Source organism: Equus przewalskii, chromosome 2, assembly GCF_037783145.1.
Source record: "Equus przewalskii isolate Varuska chromosome 2, EquPr2, whole genome shotgun sequence".
NCBI lineage: Eukaryota > Metazoa > Chordata > Mammalia > Perissodactyla > Equidae > Equus > Equus przewalskii.
Genome location: NC_091832.1, coordinates 53,379,932 through 53,395,511, shown reverse-complemented (window position 1 = coordinate 53,395,511; position 15,580 = coordinate 53,379,932). Strand labels below are relative to the sequence as shown.

General features: G+C 39.4%; 1 protein-coding gene across 6 annotated transcripts in view; it reads right to left on the bottom strand.

The window, feature by feature from the left end:
• Positions 1-991: 991 nt before the first annotated feature.
• Positions 992-15,580, bottom strand: part of ADAM28 (ADAM metallopeptidase domain 28) — a 73,057-nt gene continuing 58,468 nt past the window's right edge. For 2 of the 6 annotated variants that reach the window (XR_011536464.1, XR_011536481.1), the window contains 6 exons: positions 14,761-15,242; positions 6,250-6,358; positions 5,253-5,331; positions 4,533-4,598; positions 3,029-3,091; positions 992-2,477 (listed from right to left, as the gene is read on the bottom strand). Coding sequence is in view for 3 of the 6 variants with exons in the window: in XM_070606937.1 (XP_070463038.1) it covers positions 2,457-2,477; positions 3,029-3,091; positions 3,976-4,041; positions 4,533-4,598; positions 5,253-5,331; positions 6,250-6,358 (404 nt within the window). In the remaining 3 variants the exon portion in view is untranslated. Of the gene's footprint in view, positions 2,478-3,028; positions 3,092-3,975; positions 4,042-4,532; positions 4,599-5,252; positions 5,332-6,249; positions 6,359-14,760; positions 15,243-15,580 lie in introns of all 6 variants that reach the window. The other 4 variants (XM_070606937.1, XM_070606961.1, XR_011536461.1 and 1 more) reach the window with 3 other exon arrangements.

Genomic DNA, 15,580 nt, shown 5'->3' with positions numbered 1-15,580 from the left:
GAAACCCTATGGTATACCAGTTGTAGAGTACCTGGGAAAGACCATAATTTAATCTGTTTCTTTAAAAAAAGTAGAGACAATAAAGCAGGCTTAGTGGCAGACCTGAGGTGGTTAATGCCTTATCAGTGGAATTCCCTTAAGTTTAGGAAGTAACAGGTCTGGTTTGGAAACAGGATTGTGAAATCAAAGTCTTTTCTTTAAACTAAATTGCTTTACAATTCAGCTCAACAGGACACTTTGTAGAACTTGGGTGCAAAGTCTTAGGTTAAGAGAATGGTTTTCCTGTCACTGTCCTCCAACTGTCTATCTCCATAAGGGACCTATCATACCTCTGCATCAGGAAACTAGTACCATTGTTTCAGAATCTACAGGAATGTTCAGGTTCCACTTCTTGAGAGCATATGTTTTATTTCTGGCTCGGGTCATATAGGTGGCTAGTTGAGGCTTCACAGGTTCATGATTTCCATTTTACCAGCATTTAAAAAAATGAGATAGGGACAGGAATTAAAACAAAACACAAAAACAGCAAATTCATAGATCCGTCACAAGTAAGATTATGGCTTTATGGGAAACAAGGATTTATTTCTGGGTTAGGGTAGGGTCTCCTGAAACCTCACACTGCAGAAAAGCTATACTTTTTAATGTGTTCTTGAGTAAACTCCCATATGGACAGAAAGGCTGTTATAATGCGACTGATCTGATAGGTGGAATCTGGGCTAGCTGGGGATTGAGCTCCCCTTCTGAGGCCAGAACAAGCTTATCTAGAAAACCACACTGCAAGGACAAATCAACTTCTTGTGGGCAAAGTCCCTCATGGAAAGGAAGGCTTACGAGGGCTAGGTCTGTGCTGGAAATGGGTAAAGCAGACCAAGTATTGAAAGTATACATAGCAGTAAGGATGGAGTGGAAAGCATGTGATATAATAGAAGCAACTACTTTATCAGATAGGATGATTTCTGTTGCAAATAAGAGAAAATCCAACTCGAAACAGTTTAAACAACAAGGAAATTTTATTCATCCTCCACAGGAAGTTCCAAAAAAGTGCGGGGTGGCTCCAGCAGTTATTAATCTACCAGTTCAATGACATCATTAAAAGGCCAGGGTTTATTCTTTTATGCCTTTCTGCTCCATCTCATTCAGAATATTAGCCCTGCCCTCATAATCACAACATGGCTGCAACAATACCAGATAGAATATCCGGATGCCAACATCCAGAAGGAGACAAGGATATCTTTCCTAGAAATTCCCCAGCATATTTCTTATCTTGGCTTATTGGCAAAAAAAATGGTGGATCCTGGGGCTGTACACTCACTTCCAAATCAACCATTGGTGGGAAAACAAGAGTATGATGACTGAGAGAGTGATAGAGATTTATCCACAAGATGGAGTCAGGATTGTCTCTTCTAAAACATGGAAAGGTGAACAAAATTGGGGTTCTGAAGGCAGGGAAAAAGGGAATTGTTTGGTAGACAACCAAGAATGTTTGTTCCCGCACCAGTCAACTAAGCTGGTGGTTGCTAAGGGCAATGTGATTCCACTGTTGACATACTGATTACTTTCAAAAAGCTGGAAATCTGGGTGTTTATGCAAGATCTCCCAATTTTTAAATATTGGCAATAAATTCAAAACATTTTAAAATTCTTTGTAGCCAAAATCATTCAGGCCAAGTAAAATAAATCTGCAGTCTAGATATGTCATGCAGGCCACCAGTTTCCAACCTCTGGTTTATGCTATTAATTTATTTAACTAAAACCTTCTCTAATTAGAAAATGAAGTTTACTTTAACCTTGCCATTAACTGAATTATACAAATTTCTATGAAAAAAATTTAATTAATAAACTTTATTCAATTGTATTAAACCTCAAATGACATAGCTAATAAGGATTACAGAAGGACATGTAGGAAAGAGATATATAAATCAGAGAATGTTTATATAATGTTCTTCTTAACAGAAGGTTCTAATTTGACAAGATAATGGTTAAAAGATTCAAGATGTTACTAGTCATCTAATGATGAATGCACAATTTTCTATCCCCTCCAGTTTCCTGTGATTCCTTGTTTTTTGTTTTCATTAGAGGATGAATTAATTTCTACCAAATGATAATATCAACGTGTTCAAAATATTAGTTAACATCACAGTAAAGAAAAGAGCGGAGGAATGACTAAGAAAGTAATCTAATTAGAGATCTCAGTTTCCCAGCTGTTTCTTTAGTCATCTTCCTTTCCATTAGCATAAAGAATAGAAATTTTAAATTCATACTAACATCCTCAAGAGTATATCTCTCTTGAAAAATTTTGCTTAATCTCTTCAAAGCATAACATGAATCAAGAAATGTTAACCTCCTTGGGTTTCAAGAACAAATAATAGTGAGAAAGTAAGTACATTTTTCTTCTAACCAGATTGTCCAGTCTTCCAAGTTGATTATTTACCCACCAATCCTTGCTTAGCTGTTGCTTCAGACTTTTGGGTTGGAGCCCTAAAAAAGACAAAACTCTTAAATTATCAATTTTTCCTAAAAAGTTAGATATTCTATAACTTTGAACTATTAAGAAATTTAAATCAATTCTCTGTAGTCACATTTTCTATTTTATAGATTATTTGATCTATCACAGTGAAGGAGTGGAAACATGAGAGGATACGGAAAGAAGGTGAGGAAAATACCACGCTGGGATTCAAATATCCGTCTGGCTAATTAGCTTGCTGTGGAAAGGCTAAGGGATCAAGAGAAGAGTCATGAGACACTGAGTGATTATTCTATGGGAAGTTTCCTCCACCTCACTAACTCTGGGGAATATTTCTGAGAAAATAAAGAATATTGGGATCATCATCACTTTTTACTAAGACCTTTCCATCTTCTTCCTCTTGCTTATTAGCCAAACTCAGAAGAAAGACATGTGTTAGCACCCATCCTGCCATCATACAGATACTGTTCTTAGGGAATATATTCTAGGAAGACATGTTCAGAACTTCTCTCCTTGATCCTAGGCGTGCTACCAGATTATCACAGTTGGGCTATAGATTTCTTACCTGAGGTGTAGACACTGGCTTATCCTTGAACAAGGGGGACGGAAGTACTTTTGTGTCTTTATACTATATTAGGGACAAAAATAATGATAGGTCATTAGAAACACTATTCACTTTCCATCTTAGCTACACTCATTTCTTTATTTAAATCATTCCTTATCTCCTTGCCACGCATTTAAATTCTATCTAACTCTCAGGGTTCAGTTCAAGTTCCAGCTACTTAGCAAATGAAACTTCCTCTTACTTTAACCACTCCATCCCCATTCATTTTCCTTTCACCACATTCTTCTCATCAGTGTCACCTGCTTTGGCACAAATAATAGGTGAGGAATTAAGTGTTCCATATGTATATGACTAGTTTTCCCACTAAAAATGTAAAAATTCTTGAAAAAAAGACCTTAAACTTTAGTTCTTTCTCATTTACTCACAACAGAGTACCAACTCTGAGGAGATACGCTCAGTAACTACTTGAGTGAATGAATTCTTCCTTTTACTTCATGAGCACCTGACTACTATTCCAGGTTTGCCTAGATGTGATCTGTTTTTCATACCCTACATGAAAATATGTAGAAAACTGTGACTAATATAGGCCTTATTGTATCTATAATAAGAAAGTAAAATATCATTTATAATAGAATTTTATAACCTCAAAAATAAGCATATAAAACCTATTCCTTGAAAGGGACAGTTTACCCCCTACTACAAAACTATTTATCATTTCTTAACAATTATATAACAGTAAAACAATTTTCTAATAATAAAAAATTAATACCCATACTAATTTATAGACAGTAAGTAGGCCTTTCTTCCTCAGATATCCCTATCTGTTCTGATATCTCAGCTTAGCCTAGGGAGCACCTATCCTGATAAAGAACCCACAGATTCAGAGACACTATTCGCATTGGGCACAAAAGATTGAAAAAAATCCCCAGTGACCATCTGATACTTACAAGTAAAGAGGAAGATGATATAGCTGTAGGAATTGGTGGTGGTGGAAAATCTGGTTTTGTAATTAGCTGGTAAGAAGGTAAAAAATTTTAATTCCAAATGGGGCCTTGAAAATAGGCGTGCTTAATGGAAAGGCTTAAATCATTTTCAGAAATGGAGAACTTATGACCCCACCTATGAGAACAGTCTAAACCTGTAACTTCAGTTGCTTTCATTTAGTGTACATGTACACTTCAGAAATAAGTCCAATGCCAACAGACGTGTGACAAAGATAGCACTCTATGAAGCAGATTGGGACTCTTCCTATGATGAGTTCTCAGCTTTTCAGACCGGGTAACTCAGGTTTAGGTGTTAAACTTAGGAGTATAATGGAGAGGCACACATCCTCACATTTTGTATTTTTAAAAAGTTTTCCAAAAGAGTCTATATTTAATATTCATATTCACACAGATTTCAACATTCTTCTGAAGCAATAACTGGGCTTTATGGGTTATGTCTTTCACTAGTATTTCCCAGAGGTTAGTTTGGAAATGATATTTAAGAGAAATTGCTAACTCACAAAAGAAGCTGGAGGATCATTGCCCTCTACTGGCAGGTCAGGTGCATGAAGTTTCATTTGACTCATCTAAAAAGAAAAGATAATATTTTAAAATGAAATTATCAGTTTCCTAAGTTCATCTTCCAAATAAGCAGGCCTTTCAAGACATGAGAGATCAGGACTAAGATGACACCAAGAGATCAGAGGGGAAATCACAGTGGCCCAGCTGCTACATTCCAGAGCTATTAGAGATGGATAAGTTTTCCATGAACATTATTACAAGCGTCATTATCATTAATCAGCTTCTGCTAAACTTTCTAAACTTGCAAGACACAATCAGGGTGTTCAGGATTATACATGTTACATATGTTGTCAAATAAATATACAGATTATTGTCTTTACTGGGACATTTGCAAAAAGGATAAAGAATCATCCTAGAGTAAGAGAGAGAAAGAGCCAGCTGGCATCTGCCCTCCTTGTTCTTTTTATTCTCTTTGCATTTTGTGAACCGCAGCAAAGCAGCTGCTGCATTTTAAGGGGACTCTTTTGCATTTAACAAAAGGCAAAGGAGAACTTTCTGAATGTGTAGTTACAGAGCCCACAATCCTTGCTACATACTAACTGGTGAGGCAGATTTGTAACACAGTGCTGAGTAGAAATGATAGCTGAGTGGCCAGGAAAAAAGAGCAAGAGAATCACAAACTGGGACCCACGGCAAACGTGGTACAGACTGTGTTTCACCTCTGGGGGCCGAAGAGCCTTCCTCGTCTGTGGTTTCCTCTTCTGTTTGCCTGGCCTGGTGCCCGCGGTAGACAGTGGCCTGTGTGTGAAAGCATATCATACAGATCGACTCAGCAGTTCCTTCACCATGAGTTAGCCAATTTCCTCTGCCCACTGTGTCATCTTGGTTATTGACTTGGTTTTCCTCTGCTCTTAGGACGCTCCTCGGGTTCCCTTGTCCTGTATTCTCTCATCACCACCACTGATTTTCTTCCTGATTCTCCACGGAGGCCCTGATTCCTAACAAGATGGTGTCGAGTCCAACTTTTATCTAATTACGTCATTTAATTAGCGATTCACTTTATTCATTCACTATTTATTAAAAGCCCACTATGAGTGAATAAATCAGTCTTTAAAAAATGCTAGAAAGATACTGTAGTGTCAGGACCATGTCTGAAAGACTGACCCATGTAGGTGCAAAGCAGGACTCCATCACTCACTTTGCAGGACTTTGAACATGTTTGTTAACCTCTCTGAGTTTGTGTTTCCACGTCTTTAAAAGTATGAAGTGCCCGACCTGGCGGCATTGTTGTAAAGGTTAGCATACAGCACCTTTTCATCTATACAATGGAAGTAACAGTTACTACCTCATGAAGTTCTTGTGAAGAGTAAATGAAATAACGTATGTAAAAGGACTTAGCCTGGGGCTTGTCGTAAAGATAGTGATCAATAATGTTAGACATCGTATTCTTATAATGAGTGTAAAAATCTTTAATAATGAAAGTTATGATTACTTGTTATTAATTATAACTGCAGTGATTAATGACAGAAAAAGATACACTTTGCTGTGAAGGATTTTCAGTAAAAGGATACCCAGCCTCTGGTCCAAGAAAAATGCATCTAGACTTATTTCTAAATATTTGAAGTAAATCAAAATGAAACTTAAGAATTTGATCAAATCCTTAAATTTAAAGTAAATTAAAGGCCAAAAAGTCCCCAAAGCCAGACAAAAGCCTACCTCTGGAGTTTCTTCTGCATTCCTCTGGTGCTTTGATGCCGGATTACTATACCAACCACCACAAATATGACAGCCACAGGGAACAACACCCCAACCACAATGGAGAAGTCTGCAACAAAGAGGAGATGAGAAATTCACAAATATACATCACACTAGTCCTTATTTCTTTATTTATTACTAATTCCATTTACCCTCTCCCCAAAGAACATGCATTCCCTGGAAAACCTTTCATAGCCAATAAAATAAAAATGTATTTTGGTCGTGATCATTGCAATATTACTTAGAGGAAAAAAAGGAGAAATCTATATAAAACATTTCATATAATTTAGGTAAAGCATCATACAACTGAGAATCCTTAGAAGGGTTGATGTTTGTAATAATAGGAAAATGAAGGGCTGGGAGATCAGAGATAATATGAAGTAAGGAAGATGGCAGAAAAGGAGTGGAACATTTTTAAAATTCAGCCTCAGAGTAAAACAGAGAAAAAGAAATTGAAGCCTTAAAATCATATTCCTGTCAGCAGCAAATAAGGAGCTGAGATGTGAATAAGAGAAATGATGGAGACGTTAGTGAGTGGCCTACTGATATTTGCTCTATATTGGAATTATTGTAGAAAGAAAAGTAATTATGTGGCCCTGTGAATTTGGAAATAGTTTGAACAAATTTCCTGGGTCTATATGGTGTTTTCTCTTTTACCTACTAATCTAAGTAATGAATATAACTTTGATCATTTCCTATCTCAAATACTCATTTCTCATATAATAATCTGAAACCCCAGACACCAGGAGGTACAAGTTTGAAGAGCCATGCAAACAGCTACTGCTCTCTTATTACAGAGATCAGCAAATCAATAATAAGGCTAGGGGCTGGCCCCGTGGTGGAGTGATTAAGTTCGTGCACTCTGCTGCAGGCGGCCCAGTGTTTCGTTGGTTCGAATCCTGGGCGCGGACATGGCACTGCTCATCGAACCAGGTTGAGGCAGCGTCCCACATGCCACAACTAGAAGGACCCACAACGAAGAATATACAACTATGTACTGGGGGGCTTTGGGGAGAAAAAGGAAAAAAATAAAATCTTAAAAAAATAAGATTAATTTTTCATAAATGCAAGAAAAGTTCACAAGTGCACATACATGCAGACAGAGGTAGATACAGCAGAAGCAGAATTCTAGGTAAGATAATAACAGCTCAAATATCTAATACTCCTCACCCTCCATAAAAATTCCTATCCAAAAAGTCAAAGGAAATGAAGTCTGAGGCATTTCTGTTAGATATAGTATAGAATGTTTTCAGAATGAAAACAATGTACTTGCACTAACGTCAGAATTGTAACGACTTTCAGAAGAGCATCATGGTACCTGGGGGAATAAAGAGGAACTTGGCAGTACTTCACAAACACCCCTCATCTGAAGGGATGTGACCTAGAGGTGAAGCTGGGGTATAAGACAGATGGAGAGCATTATAACAGGAAGCAGGTTTGCAGCTGAAGGTGGAAATAAGCGAAGAGAAAGTACAGCCTCTTTTGTTTCTGGTAATTGTGGTTGAGGAAATTGAAACCAAGTCTTCCACTAAAAACAACTAAAATTTTTACTGAAAAAAACCCCAACTTTCTACAAGCATGGAAATACTAAAAAAAAAAATAGGAGAAAATTACTTTGGAGAGATTAGTGAGAGGGCAGGAACCTAGAAAGAAAGGAAAATGATTCCAGATGAAAGTTCAGAAATACAGAAAGGTATAAAAAGTAAATAAACCAAGAGTGAACCCTAATGTAAACTATGAACTTAGGGGGAAAAATCATGTGTCCATGTAGGTTCATCAGTTGTAACAAATGTACCATTCTGGTGGAGGATGTTGATTGTGAGGGAGGCTGCGTATGTGGGGGTCAGGGGTACATGGGAAATCTCTATACTCTTTTCTCAATTTTGCTGTGAACCTAAAACTGATCTACAAAGTAAAGTCTATAAAAAAAAACTAAAGTAATAATTTTTATGATGGCCGCTAAAAGAATATAAAATAAATACATAGTCTCCAAATTAATAAAAAGAAAAATGGATTGATTAAAATCCTCAATAAGTCCCTAAGAAAACAAGAAAGAAGAGAAAAAAGATCATAGAACAGGCAGGAGAAGTAAAAACCATAAAGATCATGAGACTAAAATGTTTTAAAAATGTGTATGCTTTTTTTTAATTAAGGTTATGAAAGTTAACATCCTTGTGAAATTACAGTTGTACATGAGTATTAGTCTTGTTGTAGGCACACCACTTCACCCCTAGTGCCGTCTCCCCACCCCATTTCCCCTGGCAACTACCGATCAGTTCTCTTTGTCCATATGCTAACTACCACCTATGAGTGGAGTCATACAGAGTTCGTCTTTCTCTGCCTGGCTTATTTCACTCAACATAATACCCTCAAGGTCTATCCATGTTGTTGTGAATGGGACAACTTTGTCCTTTTTATGGCTGAGTAGTATTCCATTGTATATATATACACCACATCTTCTTTATCCAATCATCAGTTGCTGGGCACTTAGGTGGGTTCCATGACTTGGCTATTGTGAATATTGCTGCAATGAAGATAGGGGTGCATGGAACTATTGGAATTGCTGATTTCAGGTTCTTGGGATAGATATCCAGTAGTGGGATGGCTGGGTCATAAGGTATTTCTATTCTTAACTTTTTGAGGAATCTCCATACTGTTTTCCATAGTGGCTACACCAGTTTTCATTCCCACCAAACAGTGTATGAGTGTTCCCTTTTCTCCACAGCCTCTCCAACATTTGTCACTCTTGGTTTTGGATATTTTTGCCATTCTAACATGTGTAAGGTGATATCTTAGTGTAGTTTTGATTTGCATTTCCCTGATGATTAGTAATGATGAGCATCTTTTCAGGTGTCTGTTGGCCATCCGTATATCTTCTTTGGAGAAATGTCAGTTCATGTCCCCTGCCCATTTTGTAATTGGGTTGTTTGATTTTTTATTGTTGAGTTGTTTGAGTTCTTTGTAAATTATGGAGATTAACCCTTTGTTGGATAAATAACTTGTGAATATTTTTTCTAAATTAGTAGGCTGTTTTTAGTTTCAATCCTGTTTTCCCTTGCCTTGAAGAAGCTCTTTAGTCTGATGAAGTCCCATTTGTTTATTCTTTCTATTGTTTCCCTCATGTGAGGGGTTATGGTGTCCGAAAAGATTCATTTGAAGCTGATGTTAAAGAGCGTACTGCCGATATTCTCTTCTAGAAGACTTATTGTTTCAGGCCTAATCTTTAGGTCTTCGATCCATTTTGAGTTTATTTTAGTAAATGGTGAAAAAGAATGGTTGCTTTTCATTCTTTTACATGTGGCTGTCCAGTCTTCCCAGCACCATTTGTTGAAGAGACTTTCTTTCCTCCATTGTAGGCCTTCAGCTCCTTTGTCAAAGATTAGCTGTCCACAGATGTGTGGTTTTATTTCTGGGCTTTCAATTCTGTTCCATTGATCTGTGCATCTGTTTTTGTACCAGTACCATGCTGTTTTGATTACTGTAGCTTTGTAGTATGTTTTGAAGTCAGGGATTGTGATGCCTCCAGCTTTGTTCTTCTTTCTCAGGATTGCTTTAGCAATTCGGGGTCTTTTGTTGCCCCATGTGAAGTTTAGGATTCTTTGTTCGATTTCTGTAAAGAATGACATTGGAATTCTGATTGGGATAGCGTTGAATCTGTAGATTGCTTTAGGTAGTATGGACATTTTAACTATGTTTATTCTTCCAATCCACGTGCATGGAATGTCTTTCCATCTCTTTATGTTGTTGTCGATTTCTTTCAAGAAGGTCTTGTAGTTTTCGTTGTATAGATCTTTCCCTTCCTTGGTTAAATTTATCCCAAGGTATTTTATTCTTTTTGTTGTGATCGTGAGTGGGATTGAGTTCTTGAGATGTTTTTCTGTTAGTTCATTGTTAGCATATAGAAATGCTACTGATTTATGTATGTTGATTTTATACCCTGGAACTTTGCTGTAGTTGTTGATTGTTTCTAATAGTTTTTCTATGGATTCTTTCGGGTTTTCTATATATAAGATCATGTCATCTGCAAACAGCGAGAGTTTTACTTCTTCGTTGCCTATTTGAATTCCTTTTATTTCTTTTTCCTGCTGAATTGCTCTGGCCAACACCTCCAGTACTATTTTGAATAAGACTGGTGAAAGTGGGCACCCTTGTCTTGTTCCTGTTCTGAGAGGGACGGGTTTCAGTTTTTGTCCGTTGAGTATGATGTTGGCTGTGGGTTTGTCATATATGGCCTTTATTATGTTGAGGTACTTTCCTTCTATACCTATTTTATTGAGGGTTTTATCATAAATGGATGTTGGATCTTGTCGAATGCTTTCTCTGCATCTGTTGAGATGATCATGTGGTTTTTGTTTCTCATTTTGTTAATGTAGTGAATCACGTTGATTGACTTGTGGATGTTGAACCATCCCTGTGTCCCTGGTATAAATCCCACTTGATCACCCTGTATAATCTTTTTGATATATTGCTGTATTCGGTTTGCCAAAATTTTGTTGAGGATTTTTGCATCTATATTCATCAGTGATATTGGCCTGTAGTTTTCCTTCTTTGTGTTGTCCTTGTCAGGTTTGGGGATCAGGGTGATGTTGCCTTCATAGAATGTATTAGGGAGTGCTCCATCTTCCTCTATTTTCTGGAATAGTTTGAGAAGGATAGGTATTAAATCTTCTTTGAATGTTTGGTAGAATTCTCCAGAGAAGCCGTCTGATCCTGGACTCTTATTTTTGGGGAGGTTTTTGATTACTGTTTCTATTTCTTTACTTGCGATTGGTCTATTCAGATTCTCTATTTCTTCCTGATTCAGTTTGGGGAGGTTGTATGAGTCTAGGAATTTATCCATTTCTTCTAGGTTGTTCAATTTGTTGGCATATAGTTTTTCATAGTATTCTCTTATGATCCTTTGTATTTCTTCAGTATCTGTTGTAATTTCTCCTCTCTCATTTCTAATTTTATTTATTTGTGACTTCTCTCTTTTTTTCTTAGTGAGTCTGGCTAAGGGTTTGTCGATTTTGTTAATTCTTTTGAAGAACCAACTCCTTGTTTCATTGATCCTTTCTACTGTCTTTTTTGTTTCAATATCATTTATTTCTGCTCTAATTCTTATTATTTCCCTCCTTCTACTGACTTTGGGCTTTGTTTGTTCTTCTTTTTCTAATTCTGTTAGGTGTCATTTGAGGTTGTTTATGTAAGATTTTTCTTGCTTATTGAGGTGAGCCTGAATTGCAATGAATTTCCCTGTTAGGACTGCCTTTGCTGCGTCCCAAATCATTTGGTACAGTGTGTTTTCATTTTCATTTGTCTCCTGATAATATTTGATTTCTTCTTTAATTTCTTCAATAATCTATTGTTTGTTCAGTAGCATGTTGTTTAGTCTCCACATTTTTGGCCCTTTCCCAGCTTTATTTTTGTAGTTGATTTCTAGTTTCATAGCATTGTGATCAGAGAAGATGCTTGATATTATTTCAACCCTCTTGAACTTATTGATGCTTGCTTTGTTTCCCAAGATATGGTCTATCCTTGAGAATGTTTCATGCGCGCTTGAGAAGAATGTGTAACCTGCTGTTTTTGGATGAAGTGTCCTATATATATCTGTTAGGTCCATCTGATCTAATTTTTCATTTAATTCTGTAATTTCCTTGTTGATTTTCTGTCTGTATGATCTGTCCATTGGTGTTAATGGGGTGTTGAGGTCCCCTACTATTATTGTATTGCTGTTGATGTCTCCTTTTAGTTTTGTTAATAGTTTCTTTATGAATTTTGGTGCTCCTGTGTTAGGTGCGTATACATTTATAAGTGTTCTGTCATCTTGGTGGAGCGTCCCTTTTATCATTATATACTTAGCCTCTTTGTCTTTCTTTATCTGTTTTGCTTTGAACTCTACTTTGTCTGATATAAGTATGGCAACACCTGCTTTCTTTTGTTCATTATTAGCTTGGAGTATTGTCTTCCACCCCTTCACTTTGAGTCTGTGTTTGTCTTTGGGGCTGAGGTGTGTTTCCTGAAGGCAGCATATTGTTGGATCTTGTTCTTTGATCCATCCTGCCACTCTGTGCCTTTTGATTGGAGAGTTCAATCCATTCACGTTTAGAGTGATTATTGAAACGTGGGGGCCTACTGTTGCCATTTTATCACTTGTTTTCTGGTTCTTTTCCATTTTGTCCTGATGGAGAGCTGTTACTTTGTGTTATTGTCCTTCTGCTTATCTCCTTTGTTCTGCATTTAGTAGCCCCTTTCCTTTTTTTGATTTTTCAGGAATGAGGTTCTTCCCGAGCATTTCTTGAAGAGGAGGTTTTGTGGTGATGAACTCCCTTAACTTTTGTTTATCTGGGAAAGTTCTTATTTCTCCATCGTATTTGAAGGATATTTTCTCTGGGTAGAGTATTCTTGGCTGCAGGTTTTTGTCCTTCAGAGTTTTGAATATTTCATCCCAATCTCTTCTAGCCTGTAAGGTCTCTCCTGAGAAATCTGCTGATAGCCTTATGGGATTTCCTTTGTAAGTTATTTTCTTCTGCCTGGCTGCCCTTAGTATTTTCTCTTTGTCGTTGACTTTTGCTAGTTTCACTACTACATGCCTTGGGGTTGGTCTTCTTGTGTTAATAAAGTTTGGAGATCTAATGGCTTCTGTCACATGAAGTTCCATCTCTCTTCCCAAGTTTGGAAAGTTCTCAGCTATTATTTCTTTGAACAGGCCTTCTGCCCCCTTCTCCTTCTCTTCTCCCTCTGGTATACCTGTAATCCTTATGTTGCATCTCCTAATTAAGTTGGATAATTCTTGGAGAGTTTCTTCATTTCTTTTTAGTCTTAGTTCTCTCTCCTCCTCTGTCTGCAGCATTTCTATATTCCTATCCTCCAAATTGCTAATTCTGTCCTCCATATTATCGACCCTACTGTTCAGAGAGTCCAGATTTTTCTTAATCTCCTCCATTGTGTTCTTCATCTCCAGTATTTCTAATTGCTTCTTCTTTATAGTGTCAAGCTCTTTTGTGACATAGCTCCTGAACTCATTGAGTTGTCTATCTGAATTCTCTTTTAACTCGTTGAGTTTTTTAATAATGGCAGTTTTGAAATCATTGTCATTTAGGTTATAGATTTCATTGTCTTTGAGGTTGTTTTCTGAGTGCTTATCATTTTCCTTCTGTTCTGGAGATTTAATATATTTTTTCATACTGCTTGATGGCGTGGATTTGTGCCTCCGCATAGAGATAGAGTTTAGTCGCTGCTTCCACTTGTTGTGACTGGTGTGTGTGTGGGGGGGGCAGCTGTTTAGACTGCACCAACCAGGAACCCTGTCAGCTGTTACTTACTGGACCTGGACCCCTCCTCATAGTCACAGTGGTCCTGTGGGGTCCCTCATTGGTTGTGGAGGCAATCTCAAGGGGGCCTCAGGTTGCTGGTGCCTACTGTTGCAGCCCACTTAGACATGCTCCCTCCTTGTGGTCTGCAGTGGTGTTGTGGACTTTCCCAGCAGCCAGGAGCAGGATCACCTATAATCGCCGCTTTGTCCCTAACAGAGCCCACAAGATCACACTTGTCCACTATAGGTCCCAGCAGAGCTATGGGTATCTTCTGCAGTCTGTCGTTAGCTCACCTAGCTGTGCTGCTTTTGCCCCAGGGCCTTCCCGCCTTGCGGTTGCCAGTTGGGACCTCTCCACTAGTGCAGTGCAGAGGCTTTCGCTGAGGCTGCTGTAGGAACCTGGAGTTCCCCTCTGGGCTACGTAGCCATTTCACCGGAGCTCCACTCTGCCCCACTCCACTCTCACAGGATCTCTGGGAGCCCCTTGCCTCGTCTGGGACATGGCCAGAGTCCGTGGGCCTGGTGGTGGCTTGTAAGCTGCTGCCTTGTGGGGAATTCTGCTCTAGGGAGCTTCCTGGTGCTCCAAATGCTGGACGGGGCCTCCCTGCCAATGGCGAGCAGAGGCCCTCCCTCCTGAGGGGGTGCGGGACCCTGGAGCATCCCCCCGGGTGGCAGAGCCAGGTGTTGGAGCTCCACCCAGTCCCCAAGCACGTCCACAGGAAGTCCGGGCACCCCCTGCGCCAGAGACCGTGGACACAGCAGCAGCTGGTGGTCTGGTGCAGTGCCAGGGAATCTGCCCGCCGGGAGCTTCCTTTTGCTCTGGATTCTGGGCAGGGCCTCCCAGCTAATGGCGAGCAGAGGCTTTCCCTGCCGGGGGGTTGTGGGACCCTGGAGCCTCCCCCCAGGCTGCAGAGCAGGGCACTGGAGCTCCAACCCTGTCCCCAAGCACGTCTATGGGAAGTCCGGGCACCCCCTGTGCCGGAGACCATGAGCCCAGTGGCAGCTTGCGGTCTGGTGCCATGCCGGGCCCTCCAGGAGCTTCTCTTTGTTCTGGCTTCTGGGCAGGGCCTCCCTGCTAATGGCAAGCAGAGGCCTTCCCTACTGGTGGGTGCAGGACCCTGGGGAACTCCCCCTGGGCTTAGGTGTGATCACGGGGACTTGGGTAGGGCTGTTGTCACCTGTTTCCACCGTCGCTCCACTGGTGAGTGCACACTCCTACCCTTGGTATGTGGCGATGCTATGGGGGAGTCCGCTGGAAGAGAGCCTCCTGCAGGAACTAGGCTGGCCGGGGGTCGGGGGTCAGGAGTCGGAGAGTTTTCACCTATTTCCACCTCCTCCCAGGGGGAAGTCCATCCACCTTCCGATGTATAGTAATACTAGACTCTTAGGCGTCTTGAGATGCTATCTGGATATCCTTAGGTTGGCTCCCGCCTGGCCAGCTGAGAAGCTCTGCTGCTCCCAAAGGTGGCTTTTTTCCTCTCTGGCCAGAGTTACTGCCTCTTCTGCTTTCGTCAGGACTGTCCCTTGTCGTGGGGGTTCTTTTTATCCAGTTTGCAGTTTTCAATCCAGGGTGATTCTTCCTAAAATTGTCGTAACCTGGTTGTGTTTGTGGGAGGAGGCGAGTTCAACGTCTGCTCACAGCACCATCTTGACGAGAACTCTGCAAAAAGGAGTATGCTTTTTAAAAATAAGAGACAGATATAAAACATGAGGATTCAGAAAGAATGGAAGTAAAAGGACATAAAAATGTTATGCCAGCACAAAAGAGACCAAAAGAAAGATGGAACAGCTCTATTAGTCTCCAGGAACTATAGACTTTAAAAGGCAAGAAGACTAGAGATACACAGAAGTATTTCATAATGATGAAAGTGTTAATCTACTGTGATGACATATTAATTCTAAACTTTTACATAGATAGTAGCATGACCTCGAAATATATATAAGCACTGATAGAATCAGAAATCACAGCTAATTCACAATTATAGTGGGGGATTTTAA